At 42.9% G+C, this 16,674-nt stretch overlaps 1 protein-coding gene across 1 annotated transcript in view; it reads left to right on the forward strand.

Moving 5' to 3' along the window:
- Positions 1-16,674, forward strand: part of LOC139255855 (inositol polyphosphate-5-phosphatase A) — a 547,723-nt gene that overhangs the window by 287,818 nt on the left and 243,231 nt on the right. The window contains exon 3 of the mRNA XM_070874031.1: positions 14,549-14,649. Coding sequence (XP_070730132.1) covers positions 14,549-14,649 — 101 coding nt within the window. The remainder of the gene's footprint in view (positions 1-14,548; positions 14,650-16,674) is intronic.

Raw genomic sequence — 16,674 nt, forward strand, 5'->3', positions numbered from 1 at the left:
ATTAGGGGATTCCCTTTGTAAAAGATTACAATGGAATTCTCCTTTGTGATTGGGGGTCTGGGCCCATGTGATCCCGGGTATGCCTCTGAACTGCCTGTATCCCTGGGATCCGTTGGCCTTTATGCTGTCGTCCGCCTGGAGGCCCGAAAGTGCAACTCTCCGCAGCCTGGATGCTTGGAGGTAGGTTTGGATTTGTTTCGTAGGTCGGAGGCGTACTCCGGAGGTATGCCTTCGACCGCAATTTCTGCCCTATTATGTGGCAACCCGTGCTTTATTCCAGTGAGCCAAAGTACAGTGACAAGGGTTCTCTGATCAACCGCAGGATCTCAATGCATTTACCTCAATACTGAGTAGGTAAACAGTCTCTTGTTTGTAGGCAATGCAGGTTCTGCTTCAGGGAGTGGTCAGTGACATGGAATGAAAGGAGAATATCTAGCATAAGAAATGGTTAACATTCATCTGGGCTCAAAATGGCCAACAGACATGTTGGTGTCTTAAAGTTACTATCTAAGAAAAAAAAAATTCGTATGACTTCTGTTTAATATTCAACATAAAGTACTACATTTAGTTTATACAAAAAGTTATTTAAGGCCTTCCTTTTAGTCCTGATAAATAACATTAGAACATATATACAGATGTAGGCTGCTACAGATGGAATATTACACTTGTTTTTTGTCTTCATTTGGTCTGAGTAATCAATAATTATTCTATAGAGTCAGATTTAGGGAACTACTCTGAAAGATGGTACAGGTACTGGATAACCACAGGGCTTCCATCACAATTCTTTTCTTACCATATGCAACACATTGCTAATGAGGTTCAGGGGCTTGATGGCTGTGAAATCAAGTTGAAAGGCTTGGATTTATATAGCGCCTTTCAAGACCACCGAAGTGGCCAATGAAGTACTTTTGGAGTATAGTCACTATTGTAACGAGGGAAACACGACATCCAATTTTCGCACACCAAGCTCCCACAAACAGCAATGTGATAATGACTTTTGTTATGTTGATTGAGGGATAAATATCGGCCAGGACACCGGGAAATAGTGCCATGGGATCTTTTACACTTTTTTTTTGTTCATGGTATGTGGGCGTTGCTGGCAAGGGCAGCATTTATTGCCCATCCCTAATGAAGATGATGATGAACCACTTTCTTGGACCACAGCAGTCCATGTGGCGAAGGTACTCCTGAGGTATAGACACCTGAGTTTACGTCTCATCCAAAAGACGCCACCTCTGACAGTGCAGCACTCCCTCAGCACTTCACTGGAGTGTAGTGTCAGCCTGGATTTATGCGTTCAAGTACCTGGAGTGGGATTTGAACCCACCAATCTTCAGCCTCAGGCGAGTGTGCTACCCACTGAGCCACAGCTGGCACTGTTGTTCAGTGATGCAAACAGATGTCTGATTCCATCAAACTATCATAAAATCAAAACATTTGTTAGCTTTAAAGGGGATTTAGGCAAAGAAGTGTCATGTTGATGGTTAAAAATCTTTGTAAAGTTGTCACTGAAGTGCAGAATTTACGACTGACAATCAATTTGAAATAGTCACTTCTATAGCACATTTTGACGAGCGTAGGTATACAAACACAAGCAACATTTCCTGTCTATCTCGTCTCACATCTAAGTCACAATTTCCCAGAATTACATATCAGTATTTCTTTGATGTACATCAGTAACATTGCGGGAAACACTGACAGCAGGAGTGCCAGTGTCCTTTACATTCATGCTGGTCACTTTTACTGTGTAATTGAATCCTTTTATGGTGAACTTTTATGTGCCTTGACAAAATGTTACCCTATCAGGAGATGTACTGTTTCAGGAGCTTGCTGATTGAGAAATCCAGCTTGATAGTTTGCTGAAGACTGAAGCATGTTACCGTTCAATTCCTGAATAATATGAATCTGCTATATTCTTGGCTTGGATTTAAATGGTGATGAGCACATTCTGTTCCAAACTCAGTGCTGCACTTTCTGGCGCTTCAAGTTATGAGTGTGGTCTAAAACCGAAAGTGTACTGTAAAAAGATTGTTTTTGATTCTAAGGTTAGGGTCTTGTACTTGAACTTCAAGGAGCTTGAATTGACACTAATTGTGAACAGGTACCCATATGCAAACAGATGCCCCAATATTAACCCTGCTCACCCAGCAGGAACTGTGCAGGGGGTTAAAATAGCAATTGGGTGCTACCTTCTGTATTCCTGCAGCATTATATTTTAACTCCTGGATTTTTGGGAAGCGCTGACCCTGACCACCGCAGGCAGTCAGGAGCCTCGGAACTATTTAAATGTTGGGTTGCGATGACATCATTCGGACCCTGATGCTGTTTCAACTGTTGAATGTGTGAATCGTGCACAGTCCCGGGGCCGCCAGTGAAAGCTGCCAACAAGCAGGATCTGGGCCAGAAGGGGCCCAGGTAAGTTCATTTTATTTAATGTTACCTAGTGGGCCCGGAGGGGAGGGGTGCGGGAGGGGCGCGGGAGTCACCCAGGAGGAGCCGGAATGATGCGGGAGTCACCCAGGAGAAGCGGGAGTGACCCAGGAGTGATCCTGGTGGAGCGGGAGTGACTCGGGAGTAGAGGAACAACCCGCGAGTGACCCGGGAGGGGCAGGAGTGACCCGGGAGGAGAGGAACAACCCGGGAGTGATCAGGGAGGAGCAGGAGTGACCCGGGAGTGATCCTGGAGGAGCGGGAGTGACTCGGGAGGAGAGGAACAACCCGGGAGTGACCCGGGCGGGGCGGGATGACCCAGGTGGGGCGGGGGGGGAGTGAAGTGATCTGGGAGGAGCGGGAGTGACCCGGGAGGAGCGGAGCGACCCGGAGTGATGATCCGGGAGGAGTGGGAGTGACCCGAGAGGAACGGAGCGATCCTGGAGGGGCGGGAGTGACTCAGGAGCAGAGGAACAACCTGGAAGTGACCCGGGAGGGGCGGGAGTGACCCGAGAGGAACGGAGCGATCCTGGAAGGGCAGGAGTGACCATGGAGGAGCGGGAGTGACCTGGGAGGGGCGGGGATGACCCGGGAGGAGCGGGATTGACAGGACGATCCAGAAAGAGAAGGAACGATCCAGAAGGAGTGGGAGTGACCCGGGAGGAGAGGGTGTGCTGGTCCTGGCTCCACAAGGAAACCATGAGCCCTCCGTGGCCCAGGTTTCCAGCCTCCCTCCCCTGATCACAATTGTCAGGAACTATCTACTCTCAGCTTTCTTCACTTTCTGCTGCTGTAAGTTTAATGCTAGACAGTTGAACCAAAAATACATTTTGCAGGTATTTATATTTTTTACTGCTCTTCATTTTTTCAATCTCCATATACAGTAAGATGTTCTGCCATCACTTTAGTCCCACATAGACAACTGGTTACTTTGGTCACACCATTTTACCAACTCCCGCTATATACAAGAGCCTCGTCCTGAACACACCTTGTTTATTGTTTGCTTGTCATTAGCAGCAGCTTTCATTGTTGATTCCATGTTCAGGAGAAGTTCCTTTTACTTAATAAATCAATATTATTACAGCTTAAAATGATGTATTTGTTTATTAGCGTTTCAGAAAAATGTCCGTTTGTGAAGTATCAAATCTCAATGTTCAATCATATCAGTCTGTGAGTAATTCATTCATAACTTTAACAAATTGACACTTACAACTTCAAAGCAGCCAGTATTAATTAGGAGCGGTTTGACGAGTGTGGCAGATCAAACAATCTTATTGGATTATAAATGAAACAACCTTTACAAGTTCAGTGAGTGACAGGGCAGCTATAATATAACAGGAGATTATTATTGCAGAGCAGGATTTTATGTATAGCACTAGCTTTTAACAATATGAGAAGATGACAAAATGTGCCTATCCAATTTATTCTTGTGTGTGCACTCACTGCCAATTCTCCACTCTCTCTTGCTCCGGCTGTAGGAGTGACACTGATGCCAATAGCCGATGCACTTCAGATTCAATCAGGTTGCGAGCAGCTGGAGACAGGCTGAGAATGGTGGCAAACCTAGATTTGTGATCATTTCAGCCAGTCTTTCACAAAACATTATGACTCAAAGTGCAAGGGAAAAACATGTGTTATTTGTCAAGACTTCTTGCATTAATGCAAGCGCAGCTCCAATGCTGTTTATGGAGGGCAGATAATCAGGGCTATACTGTATTTGCAAAAACGGATATTGAATATTTCCTTCTAGCACTCTGGGATTATCTTCCCTATGCCAGACTAAAGAAGCCTATGTATCTCTTCATCCATCCATAATCATTGTCTCCCACTTCAAGTATTGCACTTGCAAACACAAAGAAATTTTTTTTTAAGTGTTTGTCATGAATGTTAACTATTCCACATGTTTCTGCATCGTTCCATGTAATGATTTCTGCACACACTTGAAAAGAAAAGTGATTATTGAGGTGACTGCATTTATTTACTTTTAATTTTCTGGAAAAAGACAGCCGCTTTAAAAAAAAATCATGTTATTCCCCTGTTGTCTTAATTAAATGTCTGCTAATGCATGTGGTCCTTCAAGTGTTTCTGTCTTAAACCACAATGTACCTCTCATCTGTCAAGTACATCATTGGAAGTAAGGCTGCAAATATTACACGGAACGATCAGTTCGACTGGCATCGTTGTTTCTTTTTATTAGCACAGGAAACCATTTACAGGAGTATTTCTTAGATTAGATATCAACCATGAAAGGTGCAGCATACCCTTATATTTCTTTGAGTGCATAGAAATAATATAACAATTTTCATTTACATAGCACCTTTAACCTAGAAAAACATCTCTGGCAACTTCACAGACGTGGGATCATATAAACATGGACGGCAAAACAAAGGAAAAGATATTGGGAGCAGCGATCAAAAGCTTGGTCAAAGAGGTGGGTTTTAAGGCGGATCATAAAAGAGGAGAGGGAGGCGGAGAGGCAGAAAGGCTTAGAGAGGGAATTGCAGAGAATGGCGCCCAGATGGGTGAAGGCATAGCCGCTAATGGTGGGGCAGCGGGAGGCAGAGGCACAAGAATCCAGAGTTGGAGGAATGCAGAGTTTTGTAGAACTAGAAGAGGCTACAGAGAGAGCCCATGAAGAGATTTGTAAACAAGAATGAGAACTTTAAATTGGAGGCATTGGGGTTCCGGGAACCAATGTAAAGAAAGAAAGACTTACATTTATATGGTGCCTTTCATGACCACTGGACGTCTCAATGCACTTTGCAGTCAATGAAGTACTTTTGAAGTGTAATCACTGTTGTAATGTGGAAAAAGTGGCAGCCAATTTGCGGTCCCACAAACAGCAATGTGATAATGACCGGATAATCAGTTTTTTGTTATGTTGATTGAGGGATAAATATTTGCCAGGACACTGGGGATAACTCCCCTGCTCTTCTTTGAAATAATGCCATGAGATCATTTACGTCCACCTGTGAGAGCAGACAGGGCTTTGGTTGAATGTCTGAGGAAGGACGTTCTTGCTATTGAGCGAAAGTTCACCAGACTGATTCCTGGGATGGCAGGACTGACATATGAGGAGAAACTGAATCGACTGGGCCTGTATTCACTGGAGTTTAGAAGGATGAGAGGGGATCTCATAGAAACATATAAAATTCTGACGGGACTGGACAGGTTAGATGCAGGAAGAATGTCCCGATGTTGGGGAAGTCCAGAACCAGGGAACATAGTCTTAGGATAAGGGGTAAGCCATTTAGGACTGAGATGAGGAGAAACTTCTTCACTCAGAGAGTTGTTAACCTGTGGAATTCCCTACTGCAGAGAGTTCTTGATGCCAATTCATTGGATATATTCAAGAGGGAGTTAGATATGGCCCTTGTGGCTGGAGGGATCAAGGAGTATGGAGAGAAAGCAGGAACGGGGTACTGAAGGAATGATCAGCCATGATCTTATTAAATGGTGGTGCAGGCTCGAAGGGCCGGATGGCCTACTCCTGCACCTATTTTCTATGTTTCCATGTCTCATCTGAAAGAGGACACCCCCCTGACAGTGCAGCACTCCCTCAGCACTGCACTGGGGTGTCAGCCTTGATTTATGTGCTCAAGTCCCTGGATGCAGGGCAGCAAGGACAAGAATGATGGGGTGAACAGGACTTGGGATGGGATAGGATACAGGCAGCAAAGTTTTGGATAAAGTTTATGGAGGGCAGATAATCAGAGCTGTATACTGTATTGTTTTTGAAGGTATGATTGTGTTATAATCATGTGATCATATTATTATTAATAATACATTTTATTTATGATATAATTTATAAGTTCCACCTCATGCCCTCCCACACAGTGCTGTAGATGGTGAACATTGATAAAGTTAGATGTCACCTCTGATTCCGGTTTCATCACCTCCCCCCCACCTGATCAGCCTGATACAATCAGATGTTCACTGTAAAAGTATACGCACCAAATCCTCTGATGCTGCCAGCAAATTTTTTTTCTTGATGCTCAACCTTGCTTGTCAAACTAAAAATGACTTTTCTTGTCTCCCTGCCCCTTTTAATATTTCTCTTTGTGTGGTGTCAAGTGCTGTGAGTAGAATATTTTAGTCTTTGCTCCCACTGTGACACCGTTCGTACATTCTGGTCCCTACAGCATGGGTTTGATTCACAGAGCTGTCAATGTTGTAATCCGTAGGAGTTTCACAGATTGCAGACCCATTTACCAAGTTTGAGCTGTGTACTTTTAAATATAACATCCATTAAAATAAAATAAATAAGAAATGAATAATAAAACCAGTGATTATCGCTGCTAATAAGCTTGTTGGCTGGCCTGGTTTCCAATTCATTTTCAATTACTGTACACCCTCTTGACAAGATGTTCTTTAGTGATCAACTCCCACGGATATTTCTATTTTCCACACTATTTTTTTAGTGTCTCGCTAATGAGTTACTCCAGGTGGCAGTTTTGTTTAGTGGGATGATATACTGGGGAATGGACTGACTCTGACCAATCTCATTTCACTTTGAGCAGGAGCAAAGACTTTGTCCCATCAGTTTGTATTTGAAGTTAGTTTCTAGAGGGAAAGGGCAGTGGCCCAAGCCACTGTTCCACCTACACAGCAGGCCCCAGGCTTCATTACAATCTTCTTAAAATCCCTTTTTCATTTTCTATAATTGTGAAATAGCTCAGAAAAATATATTATTAATCATGGGTTTTATATATTACATGTACTTAAACTTACTTAAACTTCTGTCATGGTTCTACCGTAGAATTTTTACAAATAAAACCACTTCCTACGTACTTGTTAAAATCTCTATTTATTATTATACTTGTACATATCTTGTTACAAATCTCATTCAGGCCCTGTTTAGCTTAGTTTAGACTGCTGTCTTAACACACTTTCCTGGCTATTGATGGGACATCTTAATAACTTGAATTTTTGCTGATCATGCAAATCACACCAAATATTATCGTATAGACACTGACTGCAGAGTTTGATGACCAGTGCTGATTTCAACCAACTCAATCTTATTATGGGCCCTGCACATTAGAAATCCCCAAGGTGGAATTTTAGCTCGAATGTTTTTGCTCTTTTGCTCCTAGATTTTATGTTAATTAATCACAGAGGTCAGCATTTCAACCCATCTGGAACTTAAATATTTAAAAAATGTACAGCTCGGAAATCCTCGATGGCACAATGCAATGCACTGAATAGTACATTACTGAGCCATACAGACCAGATAGGCCACAGTTTCACCTTTAGTTTGTGTTGTGTTACCTGATCTCAGCCTGGTATTAAGTAGGTGATATTGGCCTCCGTATTACAGATGAGGAAGTGAAAATCAGCTAGGGGTTTCACTCTTGACTGCTGACCAAAAAAGAAAAAAAAGACTTACATTTATATAGTGCCTTTCACGACCTCAAGACATCCCAAAACACTTTACAGTCAATTAAGTACTTTTGAAGCCTGGTCACTGTTCTACTATAGGAAATGCGGCAGCCAATTTGCACACAGCAAGCTCCCACAAACAGTAATGTGATAATGATGAGATAATCTGTTTTAGTGATGTTCATTGAGGGAAAAATATTGGCCAGGACACCAAGGATAACTCTTCCGCTCTTCAAAATGGTGCCATGGGATCTCCACCTGAGAGGGCAGATGGAGCATTGGTTTAATGTCTCATCTGAAAGACGGCACTGAGAGAGAGAGATCACTGTCAAAACTTCATTCCAATGTAAGTTGCTGCCCTGAGGAGAGGAGAATTAGGCAGAAAAATGTTGGAGTACTGCTTCCGATAGGTAAATATTCTGCCAATGTCTCTGTTAGTAAATTGATGATGTGGACCAGGCAGCTTCAGGTTCGACTCTTGGTTTGTGCTTAGTTAGCCGATCTCAGTGGTAGGGTGATAAAATTGTCTTTAGCATTCCTGAGTTCCAACACTTCAAAAATACTTCATTGGCCATAAAACGCTTTGGGACGTCCTGTGGTCACTAAAGGTGCTATATAAATGCAAGTCTTTTCCTGAGTTAGGAGAAAACTTAGCCAAGATTCCTGATCATGATCTAGTGACTTGCTGAAAAGTGCATGTGTATTGATGTTAGAAATATGTTTTGCTGAGATGTTACCCCATATTGAATAGCCTACTGAAACTCAATAATACATGGCTTGGGGTTCCTTCTTTCCTCCTATTCTTTATCTATAATCTGCCTCTCAGCAGCATTATTTAAAAGCTAAGGGTTAGCTACCATATGTATCCAATGACACCCAGTTATACTTCTCCAAACCTATTTCTTCCTAATGACCCTCCCAAACTCCTACTCAGTGGCTGATACCTCTTTGTAAAGCTCTTTGAGACATTTTGCTATGCTTAAAACGATAGATAAGAGCAGGTTGCTTTGTTAAGTCAGCATTTTCAGGAGAGATGGGGGGTTGAGGCTGGGGGAAATCAACTTTGAATACCTTTTGGAATCAAATTGGGATGTTCTCAGTAGGATAGTGAAGATGTCAGGATTTCCAGCATCTGCATCTAAGAAAAAAATTCAGAATTTGTTTCAAGTAAAATTTTAAATAGCTACGGCTAAGTAAATAATCTAAAGGTTTGCACTAATTGTGTGGGCAGTTGTAGCGGGGGGGAAATTGCCTCCTTTAAGGCCTGTTACTGCCAGGGGCAGGCGGTGGGGCCGACCCATCTGCAATTGGCCCCGAGTCGGGGGTGGCGGGAACGGGTTTCCGCCACGCCCCGTATTTCCACCCCGCCCGGCATGCTGGCTCCTTATCACCCGGTAGTGACCCCATGCCGCCCTGCAGGGGAAATTGCCCCACAGGAGTGCGGCCACCGCTGGTCGGTACACCTGAAAGCTTCGCGCGGCAGGAAGCTGCTAGCGGCTGGGCGGTGCAGCCGCCCTTAAAGGGGAGGGCGCACTGCTGTGGCCTCCATTTTATTTTAATTGTTGGCCGGCTCCTGAGTCGGCATAATAATGGCGGCCGCTGGTTCGGCCGTGCTGCCAACAGGTAGCCTGGCACCCCCTCTTTGGTGCCGGGCGCCGGCCCAGCCGAACCCCTCCCTGGTGGCCCAATAGGCTCCACGTCGGCCTCACAGTGTCCCTTCCCTTTAAGTGAAGGGGAGGGGACGTTGCTACGCGTCAGCGCGACGTAGCACGTGCTCATCACGCGGACGTCATCAACGCCGCCCCGTTCCCTCGGAAACCCGCCCCCTACATCGCCTCAAGTAGCGCTCCAAGACGCTGGGAGGCAGTGTCAGAGTTAAAGAGCCCAATTTTCCAGCTCTTCCCTGTGACTCCTGTCGGATGGTACTTTTCCAATTAATTCAAAGTGCCCTCTCCAATTTCCCGTTCAGATAATTTTGACCCCGAGCGATTCTATTCAGAGGTGTTTTTAACTAGATTGGATTCTGATAGCTACCATCCCACTGAAATAAGGTCATACTGGAGATTACTAAAACAAACTTTGCAATATGGTAGTGCCCAGTGGAAACATATAGTCATGATATACACAGAATTTTCATTAAGGAGCTGTGAAATTCCAGTTTTATTGTACTCCTGAACTACCCTTCAAAACTCATCATCACATAATAAAAGTAATTATCCATTTATGGATAATGGAAGCCTAGAAATTATTTTGGGGGCTATTAGCAGATAAATGCTTAATGTATTTGTGTGGCACTCTCCAATAGGCTATTTTAGTGAAGGTGGCAACATATTTAAAAAACAGATTAATACCTGCTTATATAAAACATAGTAGAAACATATTAAGCACCATCTGCTGACATCCCCAATAGTAATTTCAAGGCTATACTAAAGAAGAAAGACTTTTATTTATATGTCTTTCATGACCTTAGGACCTCCCATAGTGCTTTACAGACAATGAGATACTTTTGAAGTGCAGTCACTGTTGTAATGTAGGAAACGTGGCAACCAATTTACAGACAGCAAGTTCCCACAAACAGCAACATGATAATGACCAGATAGAGGGCTGGATATTGGATAGTGTTGCGCCTGTTTTATCAGCGATATTTCACCGTTTTCTGGAGGAAAAAGATGATCAGATAAATTGGCCAAAGTCTTGCGCCGGTGGTTTTGAAATACCGCTAAAAAGCGGACCGCCATCGTGCAAGACGAAAAAAAGCGCTATCGCTTTAAATTGGCCGTTCGGCGCACCCGTATTCTGGGTGAAAAAAAACACCTGAGAACAGCCTGCGTTGCAGCCCAAGAAACAGTAGTAAGTATGAAGACCTGCAAAAAAGGTAAGTTAAAATTTTTATTTTTTAAATTCTTTTTCAGCGATTCGCTAGATAAGTGAATGTTTTGTGATTTTTTTTGTTTCTTGCTATTTCCTTTTGTGTTTTCCACCTCCCAGGGCCTGTCTTTTAGCGGTAATCGGCCTCGGACTAAAGTTGGCGAGGGCTGTGGTCTCCGTCGCAAATCCTCGTGTAACACCGATTTTTACCGCTGGGTGTATTTTTGTGCCTTTTAGGCCTTTAAGAAATGGCGGAGTGATTCGCGGTATTTTTGGCGAAAAATGCTGAAAAAAGACCACTATCACCAAAAGACCAATTTCTAGCCCAATATGTTTTAGTGACGTTGATTGAGGGATAAATATTGGCCAGAACATCAGGAAGAACTCCCTTACTACCCATTCTTCTAATAATGTCATTTTAAGTTCACCTGGGAGACCAGATGGAGCAGGTTTAATATCTAATCCAAAAGACAGCATCTCCGACAGTACAGCACTCCTTCAGTACAGTACTGATATGTCAGCCTAGATTATGCGCTCAAGTCTCTGGAGTGGGACTTGACCCTACAACCTTTTGACTCCAAGGCAGGAGTGCTACCACTGTGCCAAGGCTGACATTTCAATGATGATATAAACAGAGCACTGAAGTCTTAAACCTCATGATTTCAGCATTATCTCTAGACTTCTCTGTGCCACAGTCCACACATGAATATGTTTACTTTGGCCTTTCCGATCATCCCCCTAATCCTGTAATATTTTAGTAGTCTTTGTATCTTGTGTGTATATCATAGAATTGAATTCTGTCTGTTGTGATATTGTTTGCCTACCCAACAACGGTCACTGCAATTTACGTAATTCATTTTGTGAAGCATTTTGAGCAGTTTCAATGTAATAAGGCAATGCATAAATGCAGCTTTTATTTTTATACCTGACTTAAAAACAGGCCAGTAATATTTGGTATTTGATTTACCAAACTGTTTATAATTGGGTTATTTTTGCCAGAGGACCAGGGCTGATACCTGCCTTCTCTTACTGTTTGTTCCCACCAGTTTGTATCTTTTCATTCTTGCAAATTGGCAGATAGCCCCGTACTCTGAGCTCAATATACTGTCGCAGTTCATTCGCAGTACATGCACCCAAATAACTGCAGGAAAAGATCTAAAGCAGGGATGAAATAAAATCAAATGGATTAACTAATTCGAGTCAGTGGTCACATGTCTCGTTATAACAGGGGAGAGTGGTGAGAATATAGTACCACAGGGAGTAGTTGAGGCAAATAGCATAGATGTATTTAAGGGGAAGCTAGATCAACACATGAGGGAGAAAGGAATAGAAGGATATGTTGATAGAATGAGATGAAGTAAGGTGAGAGGAGGCTCGTGTGGAGAATAAACACCAGCATATAGACCAGTTGGGGGAATGGCCTGTTTCTATGCTATAAATTCGATACAATAAATGAGTGTTCCATGTAACTGCAGAGAAAATGGCAGTATTGTACCTTTGTGGCATCCTCGATTGCTAAATTGAGAGGGTACAAATAATTACAGCCAGATCTCTTATTGCTGGGTCAGAGATGAACTGTCTCTTTGAAGTTAACTGACCCAAAATTATTAATTTTGAACTTTCAAAGACCCTTTCAATTCTTCGCTTCCACTGATTGTCCAGCCCCACACCATAACCCTCACCATTTTCTATGATTCTTAGATGCCTGAATCAAAACTGATTCCTCTTGGCACTAAAACATTATTGCAAGAAAAGAACTTCATTTCTATAGATTTCCTCATATACAGAAGATCTCAAAACACTTTATGTCAAGGTGGAAAAAATGACAGTAGATTAGAGTAAGAGTAGAGAAAAGGAGAATATGGCGCGGGGATGAATGATAAGTGGAAGTGAAGAATTTTGAGGGTCTTTGAAAAGTTCGAATTGAATAATCTGAGAAAACTGATATCTTACAGGGTTACTGGCTGACATTTGTTCAGAGCCACAAACCCACCAGTGACTTACTTGGGATTCCTTACTTCTGGGAAGGCTCTAACATGGTGGGTCAGACTGCTGGAGATGCATCTGTCACTACAGGCTTTGTCCCAATGTTTGTTCTTGTGTTCAGAGGTAAATGATAACTTCCATAAGTAGATGTGTTTCTTATAAACTACCATTTTCATCTTTATCCTTCATTATGTATGGAATACCATGCTCAGATTTAACAATTAACCCATTATTGTGGTAAACCACCTACTGGAGAATATGTGGGATACCCACATGTTCTCCCATCACTTTTGAAGGGGGGGCAAATGACACATCCCCAAACCATTGCATACAGGCTAAACTACTTGGTCAGGTTTATTTACAGATGAAATAACACACAGAAGCAAAAGACATAGCAAAATAATACAATCAGCACAGTACTTATACAAGGTAGAAATAGAATTAGCCCTCAAGAGGTTAATATACCCTTTTCAGAAAGTTGTTTCTTAGTCTCCAACATCAACAAATTAACAGCAACTGAATTTGGTTCGCAATGTTGGCATTTGCCTCTTTCCTACAGACTGTGTTCCTCTACTTTGAGCCTTAGTGAGGGGAGGATAAATCCCATTTAAACTGTAATTGCTTTAAAAAAAATATGAAATAAACATAGGAGTTTCCCAATTTGTTCTAGCATCTTGATTTGAATTATGCTGCAATAGGTAATTCCCAAGTTGCCCTTCAACTTGTGTAGTGAATAAGGAAATAAAGCCCATTCCTAATAGTACTGCAGAGCAAGGATATGAGGGAAGGAACAACAGTAAATCCAAGCTCCAACTCCCTCCCACAGCCAACTGGGTTAAAGGACTGAAAGCACATGGAGCAACAAGCCTGCTGAGGGCCTCATGCAAGGACCAACCAGTCCCTGCCTAGCCGAATGGACAACATAAAGCTGCACCTGCAGTTCAAGGAATGCTGCTGCCAGCAGAGGGAAGCTCCAGCTCGCGATGCTGCTGGAATAGACTGTAGCACCTCAAAGGGGAAAACCTTTCGTTTTAACGGTGAAATAGGTCGACCAGTAATGAATGGTCTTCGCTCTGCTTTCCGAAACTTTATGCGTATTTCTGTATAGAAATCCAGAAAGAAAATTTTTCATGAAGCATAGAAACATAGAAAATAGGTGCAGGAGTAGGCCAGTCGGCTCTTCAAGCCGGCACCACCATTCAATAAGTTCATGGCTGATCATTCACCTCAGTACCCCTTTCCTGCTTTCTCTCCATACTCCTTGATCCCTTTAGCCGTAAGGGCCATATCTAACTCCCTCTTAAATATATCCAATGAACTAGCATCAACAACTCTCTGCGGTAGGGAATGCCACAGGTTAACAACTCTCTGAGTGAAGAAGTTTCTCCTCATCTCAGTCCTAAATGGCTTACTCCTTATCCTTAGACTGTGTCTCCTGGTTCTGGACTTCCCCAACATCGGGAACATTCTTCCTACATCTAACCTGTCCAGTCCCGTCAGAATTTTATATGTTTCTATGAGATCCCCTCTCATCCTTCTAAACTCCAGTGAATAAAGACCCAGTTGATCCAGTCTCTCCTCATATATCAGTCCAGCCATCCCCGGAATCAGTCTGGTGAATCTTCGCTGCACTCCCTCAATAGCAAGAACGTCTTTCCTCAGATTAGGAGACCAAAACTGAACACAATATTTCAGGTGAGGCCTCACCAAGGCCCTGTACAACTGCAATAAGCACAGCAAATTATTTTACATTTGTTTCTCTCTCGATATTAGATCACACGGGCCTGTGCCTAAAGTCTTTTGTCAGCTAGCGACTGTTATATTTCACGTGAATTGTACAGGTCTTTCCGTCGTGGCACTGATGATGTATTCTTCTTCCCCACAGAGTGTGCATACACACAAGCCTCACTTTATTGCGTTGCATTGCCAAGAAGTTGGAGGGAAGAACTATGAAGCCTCAATGTCTCATGTTGACAAGTTTGTGAAGTAAGTGTTTGAGTATAATTGACTCTAAGTCGAAACTGAAGCCTCCAGTTGTATTCTTGGGGGGTCTGTTCCTATTAGTATGAAAGCTTTGAGATCTAAAACTCATATTAGATTATTGAGGTGCAACATCAAGCTGCATTGCTCGGAGCCGATTGGCTGTCAGCCAGCAGAGGTTAACTTCATTCATTTTTCCTTCTGTTGTTTTGCAAACTGCATAACGCAGAGTGAGCAACAACAAAAAGCTCCCCATTATCCAGCTTTAACGCTCAGTAAAATATTATGATCATTGACACAGCCGAGTCTGTGAGCACTGTGCTGCACTTCAGCTTTAAGCCTCTCACGAGCCAAAAATTCATATGACAGCAAGTTTAGATTCCATGAGGGATCAACCTCATTTTCAAAAGAAATAACCATCCAACAGTCATTGCGGAACCGTTATTTCCCCCACTGCTTCACTGAAAATAAGGCCATTTCCAGCCACTAGTGTAATGTGTACTAACCAGGGACCTTCTAACTAGGCTGTGACTTGATGGTTCATATTAGGAGTAATAATCTTAATAAAAGCTTATGCTAATCATCTCTTTGTTCATTAATAAGATGTTGCACAACTCAGTGCAACATTTAACCTTTCAGCTTCCCCTGGCTATTGATGGGCAGTGTTAAATCACAGAAATCTTATTTTGTTTTTGGGAAGATGGGGTGGTTGATTTAACTTTTAAAATCGAATACTTTCAGGTGACTCTGAAAGGCACTTGTCCGAATGACTACATTCGTTGAAACATACTCATATTGACTCTTTGCAGATTGAATAACTTGGCTGCTGATTTCCAGCAAGTTTCCACGATCCTAATAAAAATAGTTTTTGTGTCTAGCAAATTCGCAATCGTAAAAATCTTACTTGAAAAATATCTGCTGAGTATGATCATTGTGGCACCCCAGCACTGGCACTGACAGATCAAACCTTAAAAAACTGTTGTAGTGCAGATTACATTCCAGGCAAGGGCTCCCTCTGCTGGTAGGGTGTGTGTTTGTCGCAGGGTACCCAATCTTCCTGGGAAGCATCTCCCCCTGCTGGCACAGGTCAAGATGTGCGTGCATTTACCACATTCATTTCAATCTTTACAGGAAAGTGTTCAAATCTCTTGAGCGTTTCAGGTTCTCACTTGATCCCTGCTGCCACTTTTCCCATCTTTATTTCCTGGTGTTCAAGGAATGAAAAGCCAGAGCAGAGTTTCTTCAAATTCCGCATTTAACTCTTTGCTTCGAACCAGTAAGAAATGTCCTGGTCTGTGCGAAAGGGCTAAAGGATTGTCAATCTCTCACGACTTTTTCTGACAATGCTCTCCCTTCCGCGAACTCTCCTCACCTCCTCTGCTGAAATACTGACTGCTTGCTCAGGTAGCGATGCACGGCCATAGATGTCCTCCAATACTTTGTCCAAATATCATAGAAACATAGAAAATAGGTGCAGGAGTAGGCTACTCGGCCCTTCGAGTCTGCACCACCATTCAATAAGATCATGGCTGATCATTCACCTCAATACCCCTCTCCTGCTTTCTCTCCATACCCCTTGATCCCTTTAGCCATAAGGGCCATATCTAACTCCCTTTTGAATATATCCAATGAACTGGCATCAACGGCTCTGTGCGGTAGGGAATTCCACAGGTTAACAACTCTCTGAGTGAAGAAATTTCTCCTCATCTCAGTCCTAAATGGCTTATCCCTTATCCTTAGACTGTGTCCCCTGTTTCTGGACTTCCCCAACATCGGGAACATTCTTCCCGCATCTAACCTGTCCAGTCCCGTCAGAATGTTATATGTTTCTATGAGATCGCCTTTCATCCTTCTAAACTCCAGTGAATACAGGCCCAGTCGATCCAGTCTCTCCTCATATGTCAGTCATGCAATCCCGGGAATCAGTCTGGTGAACCTTCGCAGCACTCCCTCAATAGCAAGAACGTCCTTCCTCAGATTAGGAGACCAAAACTGAACACAATGGCCCCAAGTTTCCACATGATTTGCTCC

The sequence above is a fragment of the Pristiophorus japonicus genome, chromosome 3 (genome assembly GCF_044704955.1).
Source record: "Pristiophorus japonicus isolate sPriJap1 chromosome 3, sPriJap1.hap1, whole genome shotgun sequence".
Classification (NCBI taxonomy): domain Eukaryota; kingdom Metazoa; phylum Chordata; class Chondrichthyes; family Pristiophoridae; genus Pristiophorus; species Pristiophorus japonicus.